At 39.2% G+C, this 25813-nt stretch overlaps 1 protein-coding gene across 1 annotated transcript in view; it reads left to right on the forward strand.

The window, feature by feature from the left end:
* The first annotated feature begins 239 nt into the window (after positions 1–239).
* AGPS (alkylglycerone phosphate synthase) overlaps positions 240–25813 on the forward strand; it is a 136649-nt gene continuing 111075 nt past the window's right edge. Inside the window, exon 1 of the mRNA XM_034654787.1 lies at positions 240–550. Coding sequence (XP_034510678.1) covers positions 291–550 — 260 coding nt within the window. The 5' untranslated portion in view covers positions 240–290. The remainder of the gene's footprint in view (positions 551–25813) is intronic.

A 25813-nucleotide genomic window follows, 5' to 3' on the forward strand; every position in this document is an offset into this window, starting at 1 on the left:
TTGTGGTTTGGATTCTGGTTCAGTTCAGCGCATCCCGGTCTGGGCCAATCCCGGGACAGCTCAAACTCACCTGCTCCGCAGGTGCCCGCCGTCCGAGGCGTGACCGCAAAGGGCGAGCGGGCGCGGTGGGCGGGAGCTGAGATTATGAAGCTCCCGGCGCATGGCACCCGCCGCCCAGTCGCCGCGGTGGCTGCCGGGATGCGTCGCAGCGAATGGTCGCGCCGGGCGCCGCTCTGAGTGACCTTTCACCCGCGCCCAGCAGTCCGGGGCGGCAGCACAAGGCGGAAGCCATGGCGGAGGCGGCGGCTGCAGCGGGTGGGACGGGCGCGGGCGCGGGCTCCGGCTCTGCAGCGGATCGCGACCGGGACCCGGACCCAGACCGGGACCGCGCCGGGCGGAGGCTCCGGGTTCTCTCGGGCCATCTGCTGGGCCGGCCCCAGGAGGCTGTGAGTACCAATGAGTGCAAAGCGCGGAGAGCTGCGTCGGCGGCCACGGCGGCGCCCACTGCCACTCCCGCCGCGCAGGAGTCAGGCATCATCCCCAAGAAGCGGTGAGTAGCGGCTCTGTGGAGCTGGCTGGCGGCGAGACCAGGCCAGGCCTGTGCTGCGGGAGGGCATAGGCAAAGTGGGAAGGGAGGTGACACGGTGGGAGGAAGGCATCCTGGTCCCTGAAAGTGAAGACCCATATCTCGAGAGAGTGGACGAGACCCTGGACTCTGGCAGGAAGGGGGCGGGATGGAATGGTGGATTTTGGTCACTATTTAAGAGTAATAAATCTGAAGAACTCTTATTGGGGAAGGCTTCAGGGGAATCCGTTTTCTTGGATTCTTAATGCCAGGAATTCATTATCTTGAATTAATACTTGGGAATAAGGTCTTCGAATGGATAGAAAGGTTTCTAACATGATCCTCCAAGAAGATTTAAGTTTGCCCTAGATGATGGCCCTCCTAATTCGCGCAAGCCTGGGTGTGGGGAGAAGTGGTGGTTCTTGGAGCAAGGTGATGACTGGTTTCTGTGGGCAGGTTTCCATTTGCTTAGGGGCATTGCCTTTGACTTTGAGGGAGGAAAGTGACAGATGGGTAAGAAACAAAAAAACTTCAGACATTAGTTAATGATATAGGTTGTGGTGGTAATTACTGAACTCTGGTGTAACTAGAAGCTGAAAGACCCTGTGAATGAGGATGTTTAAGAGAGCTTGACTTACTACTTTTTGGGGAAATCTTAAGCGCTAATGGAAGTTACTGGAGAAAATATTTTCCGAGATGTGGCTTTGTCACGTGGATGAACTTTATTTCTTTTACTTCTCTCCAAACTCTGAGGTGGGTACAGTCGTCTGCAGAAGAAGAAACAAAACAGATTTACGAAGCCTGCTTCAGCTGTGGCAGGTTAGAATTCCAGAGTACATCATATTAACTTTAGGGCCAAGTTCTTTTTTTTGTTTGTTTGTTTTAAAGATTTTATTTATTTATTCAACAGAGAGAGAGAGACAGCCAGCGAGAGAGGGAACACAAGCAGGGGGAGTGGGAGAGGAAGAAGCAGGCTCATAGCGGAGGAGCCTGATGTGGGGCTTGATCCCATAACGCCAGGATCACGCCCTGAGCCGAAGGCAGACACTTAACCTTTGTGCCACCCAGGCGCCCCCCAAGTTCTTAACTTATACTACTTATGATGATTTCCTTCAGTAATTACACATTCATGAGTCCTTTGTCTGCTAGTATATACTCTACCAGGAATACAAAGATTTAAGAATGCAGTATTTAATTTACTTAAGGAACTAATAGCCTAGTAAGGTCAAGTCATAATACAGCGTGAAGAAATTTAGCTGATAACCATAGCAAATGGTCACATACCCCAGTTTTAGGTCTGTATGTCAAGGGGAAGGCTTCCCCGAGTAAGGATTGAGTAAATCTTGAAGTTTGGGTTGGAAGTAAACCTGCCAAAAGAGAAAAATATTCTTGGCAGAAAAACATTGTGTTCACAGGTAAAGCAGTGAAAGAAAGATTAGGAAACTTTTGGGAGTTCAATGTGGTAGGAGGGGGTGAGAATAACAGAGGTTGAGGGCTGGAGGCAAGTCTTGGTTGCAGGATTTTAAGTGGAGCAAAACATGATTACATTTACCTTTTAGAGAGGTCACATTGGGGACCAAATTGAAGAAGGTTAAGCAGAAGGTTAAGGGCTGGGAACCAAGACCTGAGTTTGAATTTCCACTACACAGTTCTAGTTGCATGACCTTGGGCAAGTCACTTAACCTTTTTCAGGGCTTCAGTCCTTTGTCTGTGAAAATGAGGACAGTAATTTCTGCTTTACAGCGTTGCTGTGAGAATTCAACAATACAGAGTTAAGTGATCAAGTGCATAGTGCATTGCTGGTAATATAATCCTTCAAATGAAATGGTAGGTGCAATTTTCATTGAGTCCAAGGACAGGGAAGCCAATTACGAGACTATCACTCTGATGACAAATGCTGCCATTCTGAACTAAGGCATAATATTGGGAGTAGGCAAACCTATTTGAAAAAATATTAAGACGTTAATTTTTTGTAACTTGTTTACTGAATGATGGGGGAGAGAGAAATCAAGGATCATTATCTTGGCCTCAGGCTTCACTTGATGTTATATTAGCCATCATTGGGTTTAAACTTTTTTTCCCCAAATGGCTTTGTGTACATTTATGTCTGTTCATTTGTATATGTCTGTGTGATTGTACATTTTAATGCATGTTTGCATTTTTAGAACTAAGTAAGTAGGTCAGGTGTTCCTTTTTTGGGGGGGTCACGTGTGCCTTTAGTTGGATTTAGGGGCCTTGGTCTGCAGCAGTCAGAGAAAAATAGTAATGTTTATGAGGCACACTTGGGTAACGAATGAGGCTTCCCATGGCTGAAGGTGACTGGTTTGTGTGGTTACTCCATAGACAGAAGGCACAACTGTAACCTATTGTTGGTGTAGATTAGGGGTAGAAAGCTCTGGTCTTTGGTTCAGAGTTAGGTGTGGCTAGTGGTTAAATCTAGTTCTGTACAACTGGTTTGAAGGTTGAATCAAGATATGAGGAACATAAAAACTTTTATTAGATGGAAGATTGATCTCCCTTGGTGAGTGATCTGCTTACTGTATTGTCAATGGGGAAACAAGGTCTCCCTTCAACTTCCTCTTGCTTAGTTGGGCCTCAGTTTGCCAGCAGCAGAGCTGAGTCTAAAGGGAAGACAAATGATGGAGCAAGGAGCCAGGGTGTAAATCTAATAAAGGGTGAGTGTGACTATATGTCTCTTATTTTGGAATCATTTGGTGATGTGTGTTATTTGTACAACTCCTCTCTGATTACCTTGGATGATGTCATTGGTTGTAATTCTTCTATCTCATGGCTGGTTATCATCATGGAACTGAAGGAGTGACTTCTCGAAACTTCATGTTTTCATTTCCCTTACAGGATAGTCACACGTATGTTAATTTATCCAATGTTTATAGAATAGTTGCTTTATGACAAGTATTGTCCTAGGTACTGAAGGCAGAGAGATAATTGTCCTTGGCCTCAAAGAATCACAATAGTAAGGGAGATACATATTCCAGCACAGTTTGAGTAGAGCTGCTATAAATACAGGTACAGATATAGCACAAAGGAAAGAAAAAGTGATTATCTCTGGGGTCAGGGGAAGCTTTCTGGAGACAGTTTTAAAATATGGATAATGGTGTGGCAGATTGATTGGATGGTGAAGAGAGTTCCGGGCAAAGGTAATAGCATATGGCAAAGCAAGGGGGCATGAAAGTGCATATTGTATTTAGGTAATTAAACAATTCAGTATTGGTAGAGGTGGGAGTGAAGTAAAAAGAGGAAGGACCTGGCAGATCATGGGGGCCTTGGCCTGTAGGTCATCAGTCCATTAACTCATTCACTCATTCATTTACTCATTCACTCATTCATGTGTGACTATTTCAGTGCTTACTGTGCAACATATAACAGTGGACAAAAACTCTGCCCTTATGGACTCATATTCCTTTTGGGGCGGGGATAACAATCAAGTAATATAGTATGTCGGATGGTGATAAATGTAGTGAAGGAAAATGAAGCAGCCAAGGAGGTTAGGTAATGGCAAACCCTTGAGGCATTTAAGCTGGGAAGAGACTTGATCAGATTGGGTTTGGGTTTGCATCCAGGTACAGTGTTAAGAATGGGCTGGAGAAGGATGAGGATTCACATAAGGAGACCAGTTAGAGAGCTGTTGTAGCATAATAGGTGAGAAATAAGGATTAAATCAAGATGATGGCAGTGAGAATAGAGAGGAAAACATGGATTTGAGTTTTGGAAATTAGTGCATTAGGTAATACATAAAATTATGTGACTATATGCCATGGGACTTTGGAGACAATGATAATAGAAACGGGATGGTAAGAGTCTTGAGAAATGTGGATATTTAAGAGGGCTGGGCGATCACAACCTGTTGCACTTATCACATTGGTCTCCCATCAGTTGGTTCTCATTACTTCTATTCAGGAACATATATTCTCATTATTTGAAGTTGCTGAGCAGAGTTTTGAGAGTGATGGTTTACTTTTGTACCCTCTGTTTTTCTTTAAATTGCATAAACTTTTTTTTTTTTAATCTTGCTACTGGATGCGGTTTTAGATTCTTAAAAATCATAGTAAATGCCAATTAAGTATGTGACATTTTTATGCCTTGGTTTTGGATTTTTTTCAGTTTAAAAAAAGCTGTTGTAATGTTAGAAAAAGAGAAGAAAAAAATCCCTTGTGACATCCATCCCTCCACACTGTTAACGGCTTCCCAGTTGTGGTTTGTGTTAGTCAGGACTGTTATATATGGCAATTTTTACAGAGGTTATAAACTCTTCTGCTCAGATCAAAAGAAGATCTGATTAAGACTGCTACTAATTGCTTAATTTACTTACAGTGCCATTTATACACACCATTCTTTAAAAAATGGTGTATTATTTAACATCTCCCAGAAGCCTTGGTAGATGCTTTCCAGAAGGAAAAAAGCTGAGTTAACCTTGTGTAAATGTTTCTTAGGAGGGCATCTTTGTCATGCCAAGTTTCAACCATTTGTGATTAAAGAGATCGTGATCAAATACAGTGTCATATAGTTAAGGCATTAGTTTATATTGTACTTACTGTATTAAATGACAAAATATATGATCCTATCAAACTGAAATGCATGGTTTTAAAAAATAGACAAAACTATTTCCTTCTGTGAGTGAATTTTGCTGTTTCATTTGTGGTAGAAAACAATGTTAAGAATAAAACAGAAACATACTTAGATTGCAAGTATCATTTTGGGATGGATCACATTTTCTGCAAGTAGATTTCTTTATGTCAGGAAGTTACTTACTATAAAGCCACCTACCCCTAGTCACTTAATAAAAATATCTAGGAATAAATTAAGTGATCTATTTTTAGGCTGCAGAGGAATGGAAGTGCTGTTGTAGTCGGATGATACACTTTATGGAACACTTTAAAAACAAATGCTAAGCAAGTATTACTCCTTTCAGTTATATTTTCTGATTATTGAGAAGAGAATTTCTGTTGTTCAGCGATTAGTATGTTAATCTCAACTCCAAACCAAACCAAAGTATCCTGAGTAGAGTTTACTCTTTTGACATGAAGTAGTAATTGCCCTCCCCCCATTAGTATTCTCTTTATTTGTTAGGCTTTAGGAGTAATATTTAATTTTATCACTGTGCCACATCTGAGTTCAGAATCAATTGAGAATACATAGAGTATAGACAGGTGGAGATAGAAATGTCAGCTTTATTGCAAATGAAGCTAGTTGGAGAATATGGCTTAGATTTGGACTACCTAATAATTACCCTGAATTGGATAGACAGTCACAGGTAATGCTGGACCACAGAAGGCCTCCCCTGCAAGGGCAGAGCTGGTTCCAGTAAGCCTTATACATGGTCCTGAGAGAGACTGGAGTATAACCACTTCGTAGCTGATAGATTCTAAGGAGAGAAAATGCTGACTCCAGATGCTTGGTGTCTCTTCTCAGAAATTACTAACCAGGTAAATCGCTCCTCCCATGAGAAGGGATGACTGTGTGACCATTGGGGAGAGGCAGCCAGGACAGTTACTCTTTTGAAGTCCCTCCAGATTGGAAACTGGATGCTAGAGAATGGAGGTATTGCTGATATATTTTTGGGTAAATTAAGGGAAAAGGTTGAAAACTTAATGGTAGTTAGTCTTCCACCTGCATCATTTGCATGTGTCATCCCCATTGCCTACTGAATACATTCCAGTTTCCTTGGTTAGGGCAGTTAAGGTCTTCCAGGGGAGCAAATGGGCCTTTCTAGGCCTCTTATTTGCTTGATACCTACTGTGTACTCCAGCTATACACCAGAATTATTGCTATTCCTGGGACATGTCCTTCCTTTCCCCTTTTCTTTCTTTGATATGTTAATGTTTCCAAAGTATAGTACATACACATTGTACTGATGGTCCTGGGATAATTTGGGGTGGTACGTGGCTTACAGTCTTAATTGGGTAGTTATAAATGTTTGTATATATACTTATTTTTTTGTTAAACTTTATTGAATTGTTACATAATTTATTATAAAAAATGCACAAATCATAAGTTTACAGTTTAATTACTTTTCACAAAGTGAACACATCAATCTTATCAGTATTTAGATTAAGAAACAGCATTACCAGTCCCCAGAAGCCTTCTTCATGTTCCTTTTCAACTCCCACCGGGATAACCACTACCTTGACTATAGTTTGGATTTGCTTGTTTTGAACTTTATTTACATGGAATCATGCAGTGTATATTCTTTTGTGTGTGGCTTCTTTCCCTCATCATTATGTTTGTAATATTCATCCATGTTGTTATGTTTAGTTGCATTTTGTTCATTCTTACTGCTGAATAGTATTCCATTGGATGGATATATACTGCAATTTGTCTGTGTTTTGTTTTGTTTTTTTTTTTAAAGATTTCATTTGTTTGAGAGAGAGAGTGAGCAAGAGAGAGAGAGCATGAGCAGGGGGGAGGAGCAGAGGGAGATGAAGCAGACTCCCCACTGAGCAGGAAGCCCAACTCAGGGCTATATCCCAGGACTCTGGGATCATGACCTGAGCCAAAGGCAGACCCTTAACCGTCTGAGCCACCCAGGCACCCCATTCAGTTTATCCATTTTGTTAAGGATGAGCATTTAAGTGGTTGCTAATTTTAGGTTTGAATAGTTATTTATTGATTTTAAAATGAAGTACATATCAAGTGTTTTTATAAATATTGCTGCATAGAAATAGGCTAAAATAATTAAAATAGTTTTAGTGTATAATATGTTCAATTTTCTTAAGTATATAATTTGTTTGAAGTAATAAAATGCTCCTAGATACTAAATCATTCATATAAACATTAAACTGACTTTTTAAACACTGTGACCTTAAAGTCTTTGCAATATTCAAATGTTATTTATAAACTTATAAGATCAGCTTAAAATCACAAGTCTAAATCTATAACTCAGTTACACATTTTAAATTTGTTACAAGCCAGTCATTCTTATGAGCAAGATCTTCTTCAATTTTGCGAGTATATAAAAGATCAATTTCTGCATAGCTTTCTTGAAACAAAAACATTAATATCTGACTTTGATTCCATTCTCAAGCATTTGTACTTAATAGTAGATCTCTTTATAGTTGAAATATGCTTACTCATTAAGGAAGGCTGTTACCATTCTAGGGAGTTTAACTTCTTGGGTGAGATTTGGAGCTATAGGTATCTTATTACTCACTAAGAAAACTGTTGTACTGCATGTAAATACTTGTCCTGCAGGCGTATATGAAGTTCCTAACTAGAGATTTGAGCTGGGATGCTGACCAAATTCTTGTCAGCAACTTAACTGGGCCTCTCCGGACTCTATTTATAGTTGCCTTATCAGTGACCTCACATTATCAACTGGGGTGTGTTCATGTATTCTAGGACCTTGTAATGAAATAATATGAATTATTTCATTTGTTATATTCACAGTTTGCAGTTCCCATTCAGATTGTTTATGTGGTTGGATTTTGCATTTCTTCATCCTGAACTTTCCAGGAATCGAGCGTCAGGGATATTAAAATAACACTCACTTGAATTCTATTCTGCTATCAACTCAAAGTTTATAAATTAGCACTGTGCATTAGAGCTTTCTGTGATGCTGGAAATGTTCTGTAATCTGCTGTCCAATATGGTAGCCACTAACCACACGTGGCCATTAAGCACTTGAAATATGGCCATTGTGACCAAGGAGCTGAATTTTAAATTTTATTTAATTTTAATTAATTTAAATTTAAATAGGCATATGTGGGTAGTTATACCATGTTGGACAGCACAGCTGTAAATTGAAATCTAACTCATTATCTATCCTTTCTTGTTTCCAAATGAAGTTAACTTTCTGGATTTTCTTTTCATTTTTTTCTTTTAAGATTGAACTCTCTCTCTCTCTCTCTCTTTTTTTTTAAGGATTTTATTTATTTATTTTGTCAGAAAGAGAGTGAGTGAGTGCACAAGCAGGGGGAGTGGCAGGCAGAGAGAGAAGCAGGTTCCCTGCTGAGCAAGGAGCCCGATGCTGGACTCGATCCCAGGACCATGACTTGAGCCGAAGGCAGATGCTTAACCAGCTGAGCCACCCAGGCATCCCTGAACTCTCTTTTGAATTAATTTATTCAAATAATTAATTCTGTAGTTACCCTGCTATTCTTATACACATTTATCTCATCTGATCTTCACAACCACCCATTTTACAGATAAGTAACTGAAGTTCATAGACGTTTGCCAGAAAAACAGTCATTTGCTATAGTAAGTGGTAGGGCTTTGAATCCAGATCTTTTATCTCAAGTCTAGAGCATTTTCCTTGATACTGTGCTGATACCACCAATCCTGGTTGTTTTTTTCTTCACAATCTTTCTTACATCCATTTTGTGCATTAAACAAGTTTTTATTAGTCATTTGTGTTCTAGGAGCTTGGGCTACATCAGTGAACAAAATGGACAAAGATCTGTTGTTTCCTGGGACTTACATTCTAATAGGTGAAATAGATAATAACAGTGAATAAGTCAATTATTAAGTGTGTTAGAAGGTGATAAGTGCTATGGAGAAAAGAAAAAGAATGGAGTAAGGGGGTAGGGTTCATGTTTTAAATAGGATATCACTGGAGCGCATGACATTTAAGCAAATATTTGAAGGAAATGAGAGTGTTAAGCTATGTAGATACCTAGTTGAATGAGCGTTCTGGGCACGGGAATAGTATGTGCAAATACCGTAAGGGGAGGCACTTGTGTTAGGAGAGTAGCAGGTGTTGCTGGAGTCAATTCATAGTCCTCCCACCCCCACACTGTTTAAAGTGTGTACCTTTGAAACGTTAGCTTCTAATCTACCTGTCTCTTCTGTTGTAGTCAAAGTCTATTATTCATGCTACATTTTCTAGCTTCCATAACTTTCCTTGTGCCACTCTGTTATCTCTTCCCCATGATTTCTCGTATTATAAATAGGAACTCTAAAATCATTGTTAAGTATCATGCGATGTAATATCTAGGCCTGGAGACTTTAATTAATTTAAATCAGCTAGATGCCTCTTGGCATCTTCTGACCTGTTTGAAACTTCCATCTACTCAAGTTTGTTGACAATTGTTTTCTATGTGCTAAGCACCGGGGAGGATTAGCACATAGTTTCCGCCTTACGGGACTTGTAAGTCTTCTAAGGAAGGCTGATTTGTCTTCTGTTACTACAGGGTGCTAAGTGCTAGAATAGAGGCAAAAAGGGGGAGGAATGATTACTGGTATAGCAGTTGAAGGGCATCTTCATTTCATAGAAGGGTGGAGGAGTGCCCTTCTATGTTAAGATGCTATGAGAAAATTCTTAAATCTGAGGGTAAAAACATTGATGAGAGCATTTGGATGAGAATAGAATCAGAAGCATTAGAGTGAGAGAATGTGGACAATATAATAAAGAATTGGTATGGCACTTGGCTCTTGTAATGTTGGGGGCCTTCAGCTACCGGGATAGCTTTTAGAAGTCTTATTCTGAGAGCAGAATATCTGGCAGTTAATTTACAATTTAAAAAAATCAGAGGGTACCTAATTGATGCTCAAATGTTACACATTTTGTTTGAAAAAAAACCAAAATAATAACCAAAAAGAAGACTAACGTTGAAAATAATTAAGAGATAAACACTATAGCATTTCGGCATCTTTTATGTGTGGCATATGTGTGTAAAGTCATGCTGTAATAATGTCTTGAAACCACCATTTTTCACTCACTATTTTGTGTATAACTTTCTACGTCAAATATTAATAAGCAGCCTTATCTTCTGTGACTCATCAAGTACTGCATTGTATGTAGGTACTATAAGTTCAACCAGTACTGTATCACTTTTATTGTTTCCAGTCTTTCCCTATTATAAAGAATTCTGTGATAAACTTTTTGCAATTGAATCCCTAAAAATTTCCTTAAGGCGTACTTTTTAAAAGGGCTTTAACATTGGAATACATTATTCATTCATCTCAGTGGGCAGAGGCAGAAATAAAGCACAGTTGCTTCTTTGGATTTAATTTTGACCAAGAATAAGGCATTGGAAATTATTGGAATCCTAGGAGAAAGACTCCTATCATGGGGAAAACCAGAATAAATAATACTGAAATTTGTATGGAACCACAAAAGACTCCAAATAGCCAAAGCAATCCTGAGAAAGAACAAAACTGGAGGTATAGGGGCGCCTGGGTGGCACAGCGGTTAAGCGTCTGCCTTCAGCTCAGGGCGTGATCCTGGCGTTATAGGATCGAGCCCCACATCAGGCTCCTCTGCTATGAGCCTGCTTCTTCCTCTCCCACTCCCCTTGCTTGTGTTCCCTCTCTCGCTGGCTGTCTCTATCTCTGTTGAATAAATAAATAAAATCTTTAAAAAAAAAAAAAAACTGGAGGTATAACAATCCCAGACTGCAAGATATACTACAAAGCTACAGTAATCAAAACACTATGGTACTGGCACAGAAACAGACACATAGATCAACAGAATATAATAAAGAGGCCAGAAATAAACCCATGCATATATGGTTAATTAATCTATGACGAAGGAGGCAAGAACACACAATGGGGAAAAGACAGTCTCTTCAACAAATGGCACAGAGTAAACTGAATAGCTACATGCAAAAGAATGAACGTGGACCACTTTATTACACCACACACAAAAAATAAATGCAAAATAGATTAAGACCTAAGTGTCTGACCTGAAACCATAAAGCTCCTAGAAGAAAACACAGGCAGTAATTTCTTTGACATTGGCTATAGAATCATTTTTCTGGGTATGTCTCTTTGAGGCAAAGGAAACAAAAACAAAATTAAACTATATTGGGACTACACCAAAGTAAAAAGCTTTTGCACAGCAAAGGAAACTATCAAGAAAACAAAAAGGCAACCTACTGAATGGAAGAAGATATTTGCAAATGATATATCCAACAAGGGATTAATATCCAAAATATGTAAAGAACTTACAAAACCCAACACCAACCCCCTCCAAATGATCTAATTAAAAATGTCCAGTGGACCTAAATAGACATTTTTCCAAAGAAGACATACAGATGGCCGACAGACACATGAAAAGATGCTCATCACTAATCGTCAGGGAAATACAAATCAAAACCACAATGAGATACCACCTTACACCTGTCAGAATCACTAAAATCAAAACCCAAGGAATAAGAAGTGTTGACAAGGACGTAGAGGAAATGGAGTACTCATGCACTATTGGTGGGAACGCAAATTGGTGCAGCACTTTGAAAAACAGTATAGCGGTTCTGTGGAAGATTAAAAATAGAATTTTGATATGATCCAGTAATTCCACTACTGAGTACTAACCCAAAGAAAACAAAAACACTAATTCCGAAAGATATATGCACCCTTGTTTACTGAAGTATTATTTACAATAGTCAAGATATGGAAATAACCCAAATGTCCATCCACAGATGAATGGATAAAGATGTGTGATATTATTACAATGGAATATTACTTGGCTATAAAAAAGAATGAGATCTCTTGCAATGACATAGATGGACCTAGAAGGTATAAGGCTAAGTGGAATAAATTAGTCAGTGAAAGACAAATACCACATGATTTTGCTCATGTGTGGAATTTAAGAAACAAAGAAAAAAAAGAGACCATGGTTTTATGGTTTTAGGAGGGTTAAGTTTATTCCTAGGTATTTTATTCCTTTTGATGTAATTGTAAATGGGATTATTTTCCTAATTTCTCTTTTTCTACTTCACTGTTATTGTATAGAAATGCAACAGGGGTGCCTGCGTGGCTCAGTCGATTAAGCTTCTGCCTTTGGCTCAGGTGATGATCCCGGGGTCCTGGGATTGAGCCCCTCATCGGGCTCCCTCCTCAGTGGGAAGCCTGCTTCTCCCTCCCTCTGCCACTCCCCCTGCTTATGCTCTCTCTCAAGTAAATAAAATCTTAAAAAAAAAAAAAGAAATGTAACAGATTTCTATATATTAATTTTGTATTCTGTGAGTTGACTGAATTCATATATTAGTTCTAATAGTTTTTTGGTGGAATCTTGAGGCTTTTCTATATATAGTGAAATGTCATCTGCAAACATTGGAAGTTTTACTTCTTCTTTACCAGTGTAGATGCTTTTTACTTCTTTTTGTTGTCTCATTGCTCTGGTGGGGACTTCCAGTTTTATGTTGAATAAAAGTGGTAAGAGTGGATGTCCTTGTTTTGTTCCTGATCTTAAAGGAAAAGCTCTCAGTTTTTCGCCATTGAGGATGATGTTAGTTGTGGGTTTTTCATGTATGACCTCTATAACGTTGAGATATATTCCCTCTAAACCTTCTTTATTGAGAGTTTTTATCATGACTGATGTTGTATTTTGTCACTTACTTTTCTGCATCTATTGAGATGATCATATGATTTTTATCCGTTCTCTTGTTAATGTAATGTATCATGTTAATTGATTTGCAGATATTGGACCACCCTTGCATCCGTGCAGTAAATCTCACTTGATCATGGTGAATGATTTTTAAAACGTATTGTTGGATTTGATTTACTAATATTTTGTTGAGTATTTTTGCATCTGTGCCATCAGAGATATTGGCCTCTTGTTTTCTTTTTTGGTAGTATTTTTCTCTGGTTTTAGGGTAATGTTGGCCTTGTAAAATGAATTGGGAAGGTTTCCTTTTCCTTTTTTTTTTTTTTAAGATTTATTTATTTTAAAGAGAGTGTGAGTGGGGGAGGGGCAAGAGGAGGTGGGAGAGAGAATCTCAAGCAGACTCCCCACTGAGCATGGAGCCCAACGTGGGATTCCATCTCACGACCCTGAGATCATGACCTGACTGAAATTGAGAGTTGGACGCTTAACCAGCTGGGCCATCCAGGCCCCCCTCTTTTTCTGTATTTTTTTTTGGAATAGTTTGAGAAGAACTGGTATTACATCTTATTTAAATTTTTGGTAGAATTCACCTGTGAAGCCGTCTGGTTTTGGACTTTTGTTTGTTGGAAGTCTTTTGATTATGCATTCAATTTCATTGCTAGTAATTATTCTGTTCAGATTTTCTATCTCTTTCTAATTCAGTTTTGGAAGATTATATGTTTCTAGGAATTTATTCATATCTTCTAGGTTATCTAATTTGTTGGCATATAATTTTTTATAATATTCTCTTATAATCCTTTGTACTTCTGTGGTGTTTGTTGTTATTCTTAAGTTCTGATTTTGTTTGAGCACGCTCTCTCTTTTAATGAGTCTGGCTAAAGATTTACCAATTTTGTTTATTTTTTCAAAGAACCATCCCCTGGTTTCATTGATCTATTGCTTTTAAAATCTCGATTTCATTTATTTCCACTCTAATCTATATTATTTCCTTTTTCTGTTGGCTTTGGGGTTTGTTCTTTTTCTATCTCCTATAGGTGTAAGGTTAGCTTATTCGAGATTTTATCTTGTTTCTTGAGGTAGGCCTGTAATCCTCTAATCTTCTCTCTTAGAACAGCTTTTGCTGTATCCCAAAGACTTTGGACTGTTGTGTTTTTATTTTCATTGTCTTCTTTTTTTAATTTCCTCTTTGGTTTCTTGGTTGACCCATTCATTGTTTACCAGCATGTGATTTAGCCTCCATGTATTTGTGTTCTTTCTGTATTTTTTCTTGTGGTTTCTAGTTTTATACTATTGTGGTTGGAAAAGATGCATGGTACGATTTCAGTCTTTTAAAATTTATCAAGACTTGTTTTGTGGCCTAATGTGATGTATTTTGGAGAATATTTCATGTGCACTTAAGAATATATATTCTGTTTTTGAGTGGAATGTTCTGAATATATCTTTTAGGTCCATCTGGTCTAATGTGTCATTTAAGGCATTTTCTTCATTTTCCGTTTGGATGATCTCTCCATTGATGTTAATGGGGTGTTGAAGTCCCCTACTATTATCTTATTACTGTCAGTTTCTTCCTTTGTGTCTGTTAATAGTTGCTTTATGTATTTAGGTGCTTCCATGTCGGGTACATAGATATTTATAATTGTTGTATCCCCTCGTTGGATTGTTTTCTTTGTTAGGTAGTGTTCTTTGTCTCTTGGTACAGTCTTTGTTTTAAAGTCTGTTTTGCCTGATATAAATATTGCTACCTCAGCTTTCATTTGCTCCCGTATGCCTGGTGAATGTTTTTTCCATCCCTTCACTGCATGTGTGTTTAGTTCTGAAGTAAGGTAGCAAGGTGGGTCTTGCTTTTTTTAATCCATTTAGTCACCCTATGTCTTTTTTTTTAATTTTAAATTAAAAAAAAAAATCCACTATAATTCACCCTATGTTTTTTGACTGGAGCATTTACTCCATTTACATTTAAAGTAATTATTATTAGGTATGTACTTATTGGCATTTTGTTACTTGTTTTATAGTTGTTTTTGCTGTTCTTCTCTGTTCCTTTCTTCTTTTATTCTTTCCTTATGGTTTGATGGCTTTCTTTAGTGTTATGCTTGAATTCCTTTCTTATGGTGCCTGGCCTGGGTGGCACAGTTGGTTAGGTGTCAGACTCTTGATTTCAGCTCAGGTCATGATCTTAGGGTTGTGGGATCATGCCCCACATTGGGCTCTGGACTGCTGAGCATGAAGACTGCTAGGAATTCTCTCTCCCTCTCCCTCTGCCCCTCCCGTGTGCCCTAAAAGAAAAAAATTCCTTTCTCTTTATTTTTTGTGTTTCTATTATAGGTTTTTGATTTTTGGTTACCATTTAGGTTCACATATAACATTTTATGTGTATAGAGGTCTGTATTAGGTTGATGGTTGTTTAAGTTTGAACCCATTCTAAAAGCACTACATTTTTACTTCTCCCCATGTTTTATGTATATGATGCCATACTTTACATCCTTTTATTTTGCGAATCCCTTGACTGATTTGTGTAGATGTGATTGACTTTACCGCTTCTGTGCATACTAGTTTTATAAGTGTTTAATCTACTCTTGTTACGTATTTGTATTTGCCTGTGAAATTTTTTCCTTTCACAATTTTCTTACTCCTCATTATGGCCTTTTCTTTCCACTCAAAGAATTCCCTTTAGCATTTCTTGTAAGTCTGGTTTAGTGGTGATATACTCCTTTTGTTTGGGATACTCTTTATTTTTCCTTCTATTCTGAATGGTAATCTTGTTGCATAGAGTATTCTTGGTTGCATTTTTTTTCCTTTCAGTACTTTGAATGCATCATGTACCTCCTTTCTGGCCTGCTAAGTTTCTGTTGAAAAATCAGCTTATTGGTCTTGTAGGATTTCCCTTATATGTAACTGTTTTCTTTTCCCTTTTTGCTTTTAAGATTTCCTCTTTATCAGTACTTTTTGCGATTTTAACTATGTGTCTTGGTGTGGACCTCCTTGGGTTCATCTTGTTAGGGACTCTCTGTGCATCCTGGATCTGGATGTCTGTGTTTTCCCCCACATTAGGGAAGTTTTCAGCTATTATTTCTTCAAATAAGTTTTCTGCCCCCTTCTGTCTGTCCTCTCCTGAGATCCCTATAATGTGAATGTTACTGTACTTGATGGTGTGGCTGAGTTCCCTTAACCTATTCTCAGTTTTTGTTATTCTTTTTTTTTTTTTTTCCTTTTTGCTGTTCTGTTTAGTGACTTCCCATTACCCTGTCTTCCAGATTGCTGATCTCTTCTTCTGCCACCTCTAATCTGCTGAGTCCCTTTGTGTATTTTTTTTTTTAAGATTTTTATTTATTTATTTGACAGAGACAGACAGCCAGTGAGAGAGAACACAAGCAGGGGGAGTGGGAGAGGAAGAAGCAGGCTCCCAGCAGAGGAGCCTGATGTGGGACTCGATCCCAGAACGCTGGGATCATGCCCTTAGCCGAAGGCAGACTCTTAACAACTGCACCACCCACGCGCCCCCCCCTTTGTGTATTTTTAATTTCAGTTATTCAGTTCTTCATCTCTGACTTTATATATATATATATATATATATATACACACACATGCATATATATACACACATGTGTATATGTGCATTATATATATATATAATACATACATATATATATATATAATACATATATATATTTCTATCTCTTTGTTGAAGGTCTCGCTGAATTTTTTAAGTCCAGTATCTTTATGACTGTTACTTTGAATTCATTTTCAGGCATATAACTTTCCTTTCTTTCTTTCTTTCTTTCTTTCTTTCTTTCTTTCTTCCTTCCTTCCTTCCTTCCTTCCTTCCTTCCTTCCTTCCTTCCGTTCTTTCGTTCTTTCGTTCTTTCTTTCTTTCTTGTAGGCGTGGAGCCCAATGTGGGGCTTGAACTCACAAACCTGACATCAAGACCTGTGCTGAGATCAAGAGTCAGGCACTTAACTGACTGAGTCACCCAGGCACCCCTAACTTACCTCCATTTCATTTAGCTCTTTTGTTGTGGCTTTGTCCTGTTCTTTCACTTGGGACACAGTCTTCTGTCTCCTCATTTTGTCTAATTCTCTGTGTTTGTTTCTGTGTATTAGGAAAGTCAGCTATGTCAATTGATCCAGAAAGGAGTGGCCTTATGAAGAAGAGATCCTGTGGTGCCCTGCAGCTCAGTGCTCCTTGTTTATCAGAACCAGGCACTTCAGGGGTGTCTCCTCTGTGGGTTATGTGTGCCCTGTTGTTGTGGCTGAGCCACATTTGCCTTCAGTCCAATTGGCTGCATTGGCCCACTTTGCCTGTTGTGGGTGCACTGGGCAGGGTTTGGTCCTTATGTTGTTAAGGGGCCAGTGTGGAGCTGCTGCTTGTGGTTGGATAGTGTCAGCAGTCAGACCAGGAGCCTGCCCTTAGCCTGTCTGCTGGGGCTGTATTCACACTGACCTGCAGGGTGCTCTCCCCACACTGTCCCCTGAAAGGCTTTCATTTGTGGGCAGGCGGGCCATCAGACCAGATGCTTTCTTCCAGTCCAGAACTAATCAGAAGGGCACATTTTCGGGGCACCTGGGTGGCTTAGTCGTTGGCGTCTGCCTTCGGCTCAGGTCATGATGCCAGGGTCCTGGGATCGAGCCCCGCATCAGGCTCCCTGCTCAGCGGGAAGCCTGCTTCTCCCTCTCCCACTCCCCCTGTTTGTGTTCCCTCTCTCTTTATGTCTCTCTCTGTCAAATAAATAAAATCTTTAAAAAAAAAAAAAGGCACATTTTCTGCACTGCCCGCTATAAGGTTCACTGCTGGGACTGCAGGCATACTGGTGTGTGGTTATATTCCCCCTCTCCCTCTGCCCTGGGACAGTAGTCATTTTGAAGTGGCACTGTTCCTTGTGGGGTTGCTTGCAGGGAGAGTCTGGGCAGGTGCTGCTTTGGAGGGACACCTGTTGAGTGGGTCGGGTTGGGTGGGGTGGATCCAAAGGAGAACATTTACAGGGTACCTGGTACTAACAAGATAGGTACAGAGTGTTCTTGCTGGTTCCTGCAAGTGTCTGGCTATCTAGGCTTGGGTAAGGGGAGAGAAATGGTGCCCACCAGCATTTTTGTTCTTGGGGAAATCTCCTAAGGATCCCTGTCCCTCCAGTGCGTTTCTGAGATTGGTGAATAAACCTTCTTCAGTATATCCAGACGCTTTTCAAACTGCTGCTTCTATGCTGTATCTTGCTAGGTTATTTGTTATGCTGGCCCTTTAAGGGTGGGGACTATTTTTAAATCTCCCTCTGGGTGTCTCCCAGAGCTATGCTGCTGATTTTTTTTTTTTTTTAAGTACCTAGAGTTAAGCTCTGCTTATTGAAAAAACTCCCTAAGTTAAACCCCACTGGTTTTCAAAGCCAAATATTATGGGGATTTGTCTTCCAAGGGCCTCCAAACCTGGAGTGTTTAGGGTGGTGTCTGATCCTTTCACTTCTTTGTGCTTGTGGTGTCCCCCCTATTTGTGGTTAGTCTCCTGAGAGGGGATTGGTGGGGATGGGAGGGAGGGGTGAGCAGGAGGGGTGGGGGTGGGGAGCAGAGTTTGGTTCCCAATTATGTCTCTGCCTCTTCTACACTTTCTGATGTGGAAAGTCTGTTCTGACAGTCTTTGGGTGGATTTCAGAGATAACTGCACTTGTGTAGCTGTTATCTTAGTGTGTCTTTGGGACAAGGTGAGCTCAGGATCTTCCTACTTAGCCATTTTCCCAGAACCTCATCAGTCTTTTTTTCTTTGTTGATTTTTCGTGCTTCTTAAAAGCACAGTCAGATAATTTATGGAGATTGTTTTCAGCCTTTATCACTCTTTTGAAGCAGCCCTTTTAAAAGCCATCAATAACCTAATTATAAAATCCTTAGTCATCTACTTGACCAGTTCCCAATACCTGGTACCTAATATCTCTTTCCTTAGCTCCCATGTTATTACACTCTCTTGGTTTTCTTCTTACCCTCTGGCCATGATTTTGCTGACTTTTCTTCCTTCTGCTTTCTAAATTTACAAATCCTTGAGATTAATTTTTTAGTCTTTTTATTTTATTTTATTTTATTTTTTTACGTTTTCTTTCTTAGTAACCTCATCTACTGAGACTGTATTAGCTTTTACCACTATTAGGGGGAATATTTAAGTTAGTATTTCTTTTTTTTTTTTTTTTAAGATTTTATTTATTTATTTGACAGAGACAGCCAGCGAGAGAGAGAACACAAGCAGGGGGAGTGGGAGAGGAAGAAGCAGGCTCATAGCAGAGGAGCCTGATGTGGGGCTCGATCCCTTAACACCGGGATCACGCCCTGAGCCGAAGGCAGACGCTTAACCGCTGTGCCACCCAGGCGGCCCCTAAGTTAGTATTTCTAACTGTCAACTTCCATTTTCACATTTTTAATTATTTTAAATAATAAATAAATAATTTCCATCTGACTGTCTTGCTGAATTTTCCAATCTAGTATGTATGTATAAGGTCATTATTTTAGCCTTCAATCCTAGTACTCCACTACTTCTATTTACTTCTGTTATTTAGGTACCTTTCAAGCCAGCGCCTCAGTCATAAGGCCTTGTTGAGCTCCATTCCCTCTGCCTTATCCAGACTGTTGACAGATCAGATAGATTCTGTTAGTTGTGATTGTCAAGACACTTTTGTTTTTCTCCCATTGACACCAACCTAGATGAAATCTTAATTTTCTCACATCTACTCTGGTCTTCCTTTATTTTTTCTCCTTCAAATGATTCTCCATTCCATTACCAGACCAATCTTTGTTCAGAGAAAGTGTGAGTACTTGCTACCTGCCTGTGCTGTGCTACATTCTAATGTTGCAAAATTTATTAGCAGCCCAGTGGAGATATATAGACAGATATGTAGAAGACATGACATAGTAAATGCTATAATCAGTGTAATACAGAGGGAGCCATTAATTCTTCCTGAGGAAGAGAGGAAAGGCTTTAGGGAAAGTAACTTTTGGACTGGTTCTTGATGGATAAATAGGAGTTTTCTAGAGGGAGAAGGGTATTTCAGGCAAGGGATATGTGTGTGTTTGTGTGTGTGTGTGTGTGTAAGTACCAAGGCAGACAAAAAAGGTCTCGGTGGCATAAGGAAATGTGATAACTTCCACTGTGGCTGGAAGAAAAGTTGTTAAGGAAGATAAAAATGTAGTTTGGAGCCAGAATGCAAAAGACATTGTATGCTATGTTAAAGAATTGGAATTTCATCCACATTGGAGAGTAGCAAAATTTTAAAGTGGACGCTGTTAGATTTTTACTTTTGATGGCAGTGTGAGACGTAGAAAATACTGTTTTAATCCTGTTGCTCTCTATTGATTATTGAAGTAATAAAGCTTAATCTCTTAATTTGACAAAGTTCTTCTGCTGCTCTTCTCCATGACTTTCTTGCGTATGCTCTACGCTTCAGCCAATTTGGGCTATTTACTAGCATGGGAAAGTCCTTGTGCTTTTCTGTTTCTGCTTGATTACTGAATTTTCCAAAGCAACTGGAAGTGAAGCCTTCTCCTGTCAGCTAGATATCAGTACTATATTCTCTGAGCTTTTGTAATACTTTGTATTCCACGTGTGGCAATCAGTGAGTGCATTGAAATCATAGCTTGGTAATTAAGAAGTGTTGGAGCCAGAAGACCAAGATTTAAATCCTGGCTGTGTCGTGTGCTGTTTGTGTGACTCTGGAGAAGCTACTGACTCTTTCTAAATCTTTCTTATGTTTTGTTTTTTTATTTTTTATTTTATTTTATTTTTTTTTTTTTAAGATTTTATTTTTTTTATTTATTCGACAGAGATAGAGACAGCCAGCGAGAGAGGGAACACAAGCAGGGGGAGTGGGAGAGGAAGAAGCAGGCTCATAGCAGAAGAGCCTGATGTGGGGCTCGATCCCATAACGCCGGGATCACGCCCTGAGCCGAAGGCAGACGCCTAACCGCTGTACCACCCAGGCGCCCCTGTTTTTTAATTTTTTTAAGATTTTATTTATTTACTTGACAGAGAGAGTGTGCAAGCAAGAGAGAGAAGGCACGAGCGGGGAGGAAGGGCAGACGGAGAAGGAGAAGCAGACTCCCTACTAAGCAGGGAGCCTGTTGTGGGCTTGATCCCAGGACCCCAGGGTGATGACCTGAACTGAAGGCAGGTGCTTAACCAACTGAGCCACCCAGGCTCCCCCATTCTTATGGTTTTTTGGTTTTTTTTTTTTTTTTAAGATTTTATTTGTTTGACAGGTAGAGACACAGCGAGAGAGGGAACACGAGCAGGGGAGTGGGAGAGGGAGAAGCAGGCTTCCCACTGAGAAGGGAGCCCGATGCGGGGCTTGATCCCAGCTCCCTGAGATCATGACCTGAGCTAAAGGCAGACGCCTAATGACTAAGCCACCCAGGCGCCCCCCCATTCCTATGTTTTAAATAGGAATAATAAAACCTATATCATTAATCTCACATATTAATGTGAAAAAGAAATGAGGTAACGATTATAAAACCCTTAGCTTAACAGTATTATACAGTATTAGTACTATTGCAGTATACTGTATAGAAAGAGTAAGAAGAATCTGGTGTGGAAATAATGTCTGAAGGTGAAAGCATAGGCAGTGGCAACCATGGCATTTTAATATCGAGAACAAATTTCTAATAAATACCACCTTATGCGTTAGGAAGAAAAGGAAGAACCCAAAGAGTAAAGAGAATTTGCAGTTTGTTGTACTTCATGGTGTGCTGATTGTCAGTATGGTGCACACAGTGGTCACCATTGTGCTTCTTGTCATTTGCAACTCTTCTCTGTGGCTCTTAGGAGTTATGTCCCACTGCTGCCTCTACTTGGTGTATGGCCTTGGTGAACACATAAACTGGAATTTGAATAAACATATTGTGTTAAAGGCAAGTTATTTGATAAACCATTATCTTAATTTTTATACTTTATAACCTCTTTAGTAAGTGTCAGCTAGGAAAATTTCTGTAACAGTTTGGCTTTCTTGAAATTTGGGTCAGAAAGTATTATCTCTGTATAGCCTTCATTCCCCCTAACGGGGTAATCCTTTGTAAAATTTGGGTATAGACCTGTCTACCTCTTCTGTCACGTAACCAAATCTCCATTTCCTGTCACAGCCTTTCCCTGTCTTCCACATGGTGAGTGCGCTCACTTTGCCCTCTTGCTGCCCTGTTGTTTTGTTGCGGAATTCTCCTCAGGTCCATCCTCTCCTGTGGTGCAGCGAATTTAAAGTCGTCCCCTTCTCCCCAGCAGTTCCAGTCCCTTCTGATTTTGATAGAGTTTGGGTGAGAGTAACTTGATAAACCATTTACATTAAGGCTTTGTATTCCTTTGTGGCTGTTCAACAGATGAGGCTTCTGCTCTCAACTTTTCCTCATGCCTTAAGGCAGTGCTTACACAATTTTGGTCTGTGGATGGCAAGCATTAGAATTTTCTGGTAGTGTTTGTTTAACATGTTTGTATTCTGAGCCCCCACTTATAGAGATTCTAATTATTGGCTAGGTCTAGAGTGACATCCAGAACTCTGCTTTTAAAATGAGTACCCGGGGCGCCTGGGTGGCACAGCGGTTGAGTGTCTGCCTTCGGCTCAGGGCGTGATCCCGGCGTTGTGGGATCGAGCCCCACATCAGGCTCCTCCGCTATGAGCCTGCTTCTTTCTCTCCCACTCCCCCTGCTTGTGTTCCCTCTCTCGCTGGCTGTCTCTATCTCTGTCAAATAAATAAATAAAATCTTTTTTAAAAAAAATAAATAAAAAAATAAAATGAGTACCCAAAGTGATTTTTATACTCCCAAGATGTTTGGGAACCTCTGATGTGATTGTGATTGGGCCATGATTTTAATATTTCTTTTTTTTCTCCCTCCAGACTTTGTGGGGTTCATTTTTTTCCTGTGGGTTTGCCAGAAGCAAAGGTAACAATTCCAGCTACCTGTCATTTAAAGTAGAAGGGGCTGATGCTTACTATTATATTAAATAGAAAAACCCCGCTTGTTACAAGCAAGAACACTATGTATATCAAGCAGGTATGGATTTTAGTCTTGGCTCTTTTAGGGTCTTGTCAAGATTATTGGGTTGAACAGCTGAGAAAGGGAACTCAGAAGCTTAGTTTTTGTTGTAAAATGGCATACAGATTTTTGGAGGCAAATTTCCTTTGTTGTTTGCAGAAATGTAAGACTGTACCAGAAATGTTTTTGGTCACTTACAAATTGGTCAGTATAATAAGCTTGTGATATAATTCTTATTTCAATTACTAGCAAGCAGGGAGGGAGCAATAAAAGTACATTGGCATTTTCCCAGCTGGTAGTAGACAAAGTCTGGAATTCACTGCCTGAATCGCCATATTGAGTAGATTTCAAGTGGACAGTGGAGGGAATAAAACATGAAATTTAAAGTATGGATTAGGGAGCTCAATGTGGTCAAGGGAAGGGTATATCCTTGTTCTTTGTCTTTTGCCCAGACAGCTCTCTGATACTGATTAGGACTGTTTCCTCACTACATAGACCCAGACATGAAGGTAAAGGACAGGATAGTTGTGTCTTTCCAGGCATTTGGAATGGCAGATACCAGGCTTGTGTGAGTACGTGCTTATATAACATGCCTGCACTAGCACAAAATATTTGGAATATATACTACTATGGGTATGAGTGACTAATGATATGTATTTCTATTTTCAAAGAGTTTATTTAAACAATAATGAATTTCCAGTTGGTAGAATTTGGTGTAAGAAAAGTTTGGGGAGTAAGGGAAGACATCCCAGGAGCCTGCAGTGAGTAGTTAGTACCAGATTATTCTGCCAAGGGGTAAAGCTGACCTTGCCTTATTTGCCCCAGTCTTCCCTTCTTTGGTTGCTGCTTTGTGCCTCTGTCTATAAGATCCCCCCCATGGCTATATATTCCTTTTTCTTTCATTCATTGATTCATAGCAAGTATATAGGATTTCGACTTTTGGGGCACATTTTTTGACCCTTGAATTCATGTTTTAAGAAGTTTCTTCAGTGAAGTGCCAGTTTCTTATAAACTAAAAAGTTGACTCTAGGAAATTAAGTATATATTTGACTTGCTGAATATTTGAAGCTGATTCATTATGAATCTGTTATTTAAAGAAAATTTGTAGGGATTGCTAAGAAATCCAACAGTGGGTTTTATAACAAACCATCTTGGAGTATATGTATATGTGAAAGAAAGAATTGTTTTTTTAGAACAGAGAGAAACTGCACTGAGATTCAAGGACTGAGCAGCGTATTTGCTTCAGATGCAGAGCTGTGGTAGTCATGCTTTTTTAGTCCATTGCATTTGCATAATAACATAATGCTATTAATAAAACGCTAATAGAATAGCATAATACTATTTAGTCAAATTAAAAATATACACACAAAGTAACATATTTTACTTTAAACACATGCACATATATTCAGGAACATTCATGAATGTCCATAGAAGGGGGCAGATAGGATTAGGAGTCAGAGATGGATGGAGGAAAATATAAACAAAAAATAAGAAAGGCCTCACATTTGTTCATAGACAAATGCCATGAACTAAAAAAAATAGTATTATGCTATAGATCTTACTGTTTTCTCCTTTTGTGTTTGCCACTGTTTAAAAAATCTTTTCATGTTTCTGTATATATATCTATCTTCCTCACTGCTTTTGGTTGCTGCATATTATTTCACCAAATTTACTTAACACATATCCATTCCTCTAGTGATATCTCTAGCTACTCTTACAAATAATGCTCCAGGGAATATATCAAAGTTGTTCCCTTATGGAACTGTGTGTGAATTTCTCCTGAATATATGCTGAGGAGTTGTATAGCTGGGTCATTGAAATGACCCATATTACCCATATTACCTATGAAAACTTAGCACATGATTGCTCTGTGGAGTAGTTTACCAATAATGCATTTGGGTTCCTCTTCTCCATGTTCTTGCTAACAACTTTCTCTGTCATAAATCTTATATTAATCCATTTTACACTATCACACTGGAAGAAATTAGAAAGTTGATTAATAAATGATTACATGGAAGGGCCAAATTTTTATTATGGCATCTAACGATTTGAAACTTATAATGGGGATTTTGAGGGCAGATTGAAATTCATATTGAAGTTTAAAGTGTTGCATGATCTTATGCAGGTTTTGCAAGGAGAAGGTACACTGTTTAGAGGGCAGGGATAGTATCTTGTTGAACCGTCCAGCAACCTGATCTTGTCAGGGTCCTGGAGTCCATCAAATTTAGGTAGTTTGACTTGTGTAAACTATTCTCATTAGTGACCAAAGTTAATTAGAATGTCAATGCACTAATTCATGTGAAAAAATACAATTATCAAACCTCCTGGCTATTTCAGTTCACTTCTTTTTCTCAGTAGAAAATAAAGTGTAATTAGAAGAGTTCGCTTGGTGAGTTTTATATCTGGGCAAGAGGATGTATTCTGTGATTCAGATGTTTTGATGGTGTCAAATCATCAAAGCCTGATGACATCTATCTATTCTAAGTCAAATGTTTTAACAGTCTTGGAACCGTGATATTTGTAGTGGTATTAAGTGATGATAATTTATCCATGTCTTTTATTTGTTTGTTTGTTTAAGTAGGCTCCACAAACAGCCCAGGGTGGAGCCCAATGCAGGGCTTGAACTCACCCTGGGATCAAGACCTGAGCTAAGATCAAGAATCAGAAGCTTAACCGACTGAACCACTGAGTTGCCTCTGTATCTTTTTAAAAATTTTTTTTCTATTCTTTTTTTGTAAGAGAGCTTTCTCTTATAGTGTACATAAATTATTGTACTTGTAACTAAGCTGCTTAGGTTAACAAAAGGAAATTATTGCACTGTTAGATTGAGGAAGTAAGCATTGTAAATAGTTTTATATAGTTTTGCTGTTGAGTTTTTAAGAAATCTATAGGGACACCTGGGTAGATCAGTGTTAGGTTAAGTGTCTGCCTTGGTTCAGGTCATGATCCCAGGTCCTGGGATTGAGTCCCACGTCAGGCTCCA

The sequence above is a fragment of the Ailuropoda melanoleuca genome, chromosome 2, assembly GCF_002007445.2.
Source record: "Ailuropoda melanoleuca isolate Jingjing chromosome 2, ASM200744v2, whole genome shotgun sequence".
NCBI lineage: Eukaryota > Metazoa > Chordata > Mammalia > Carnivora > Ursidae > Ailuropoda > Ailuropoda melanoleuca.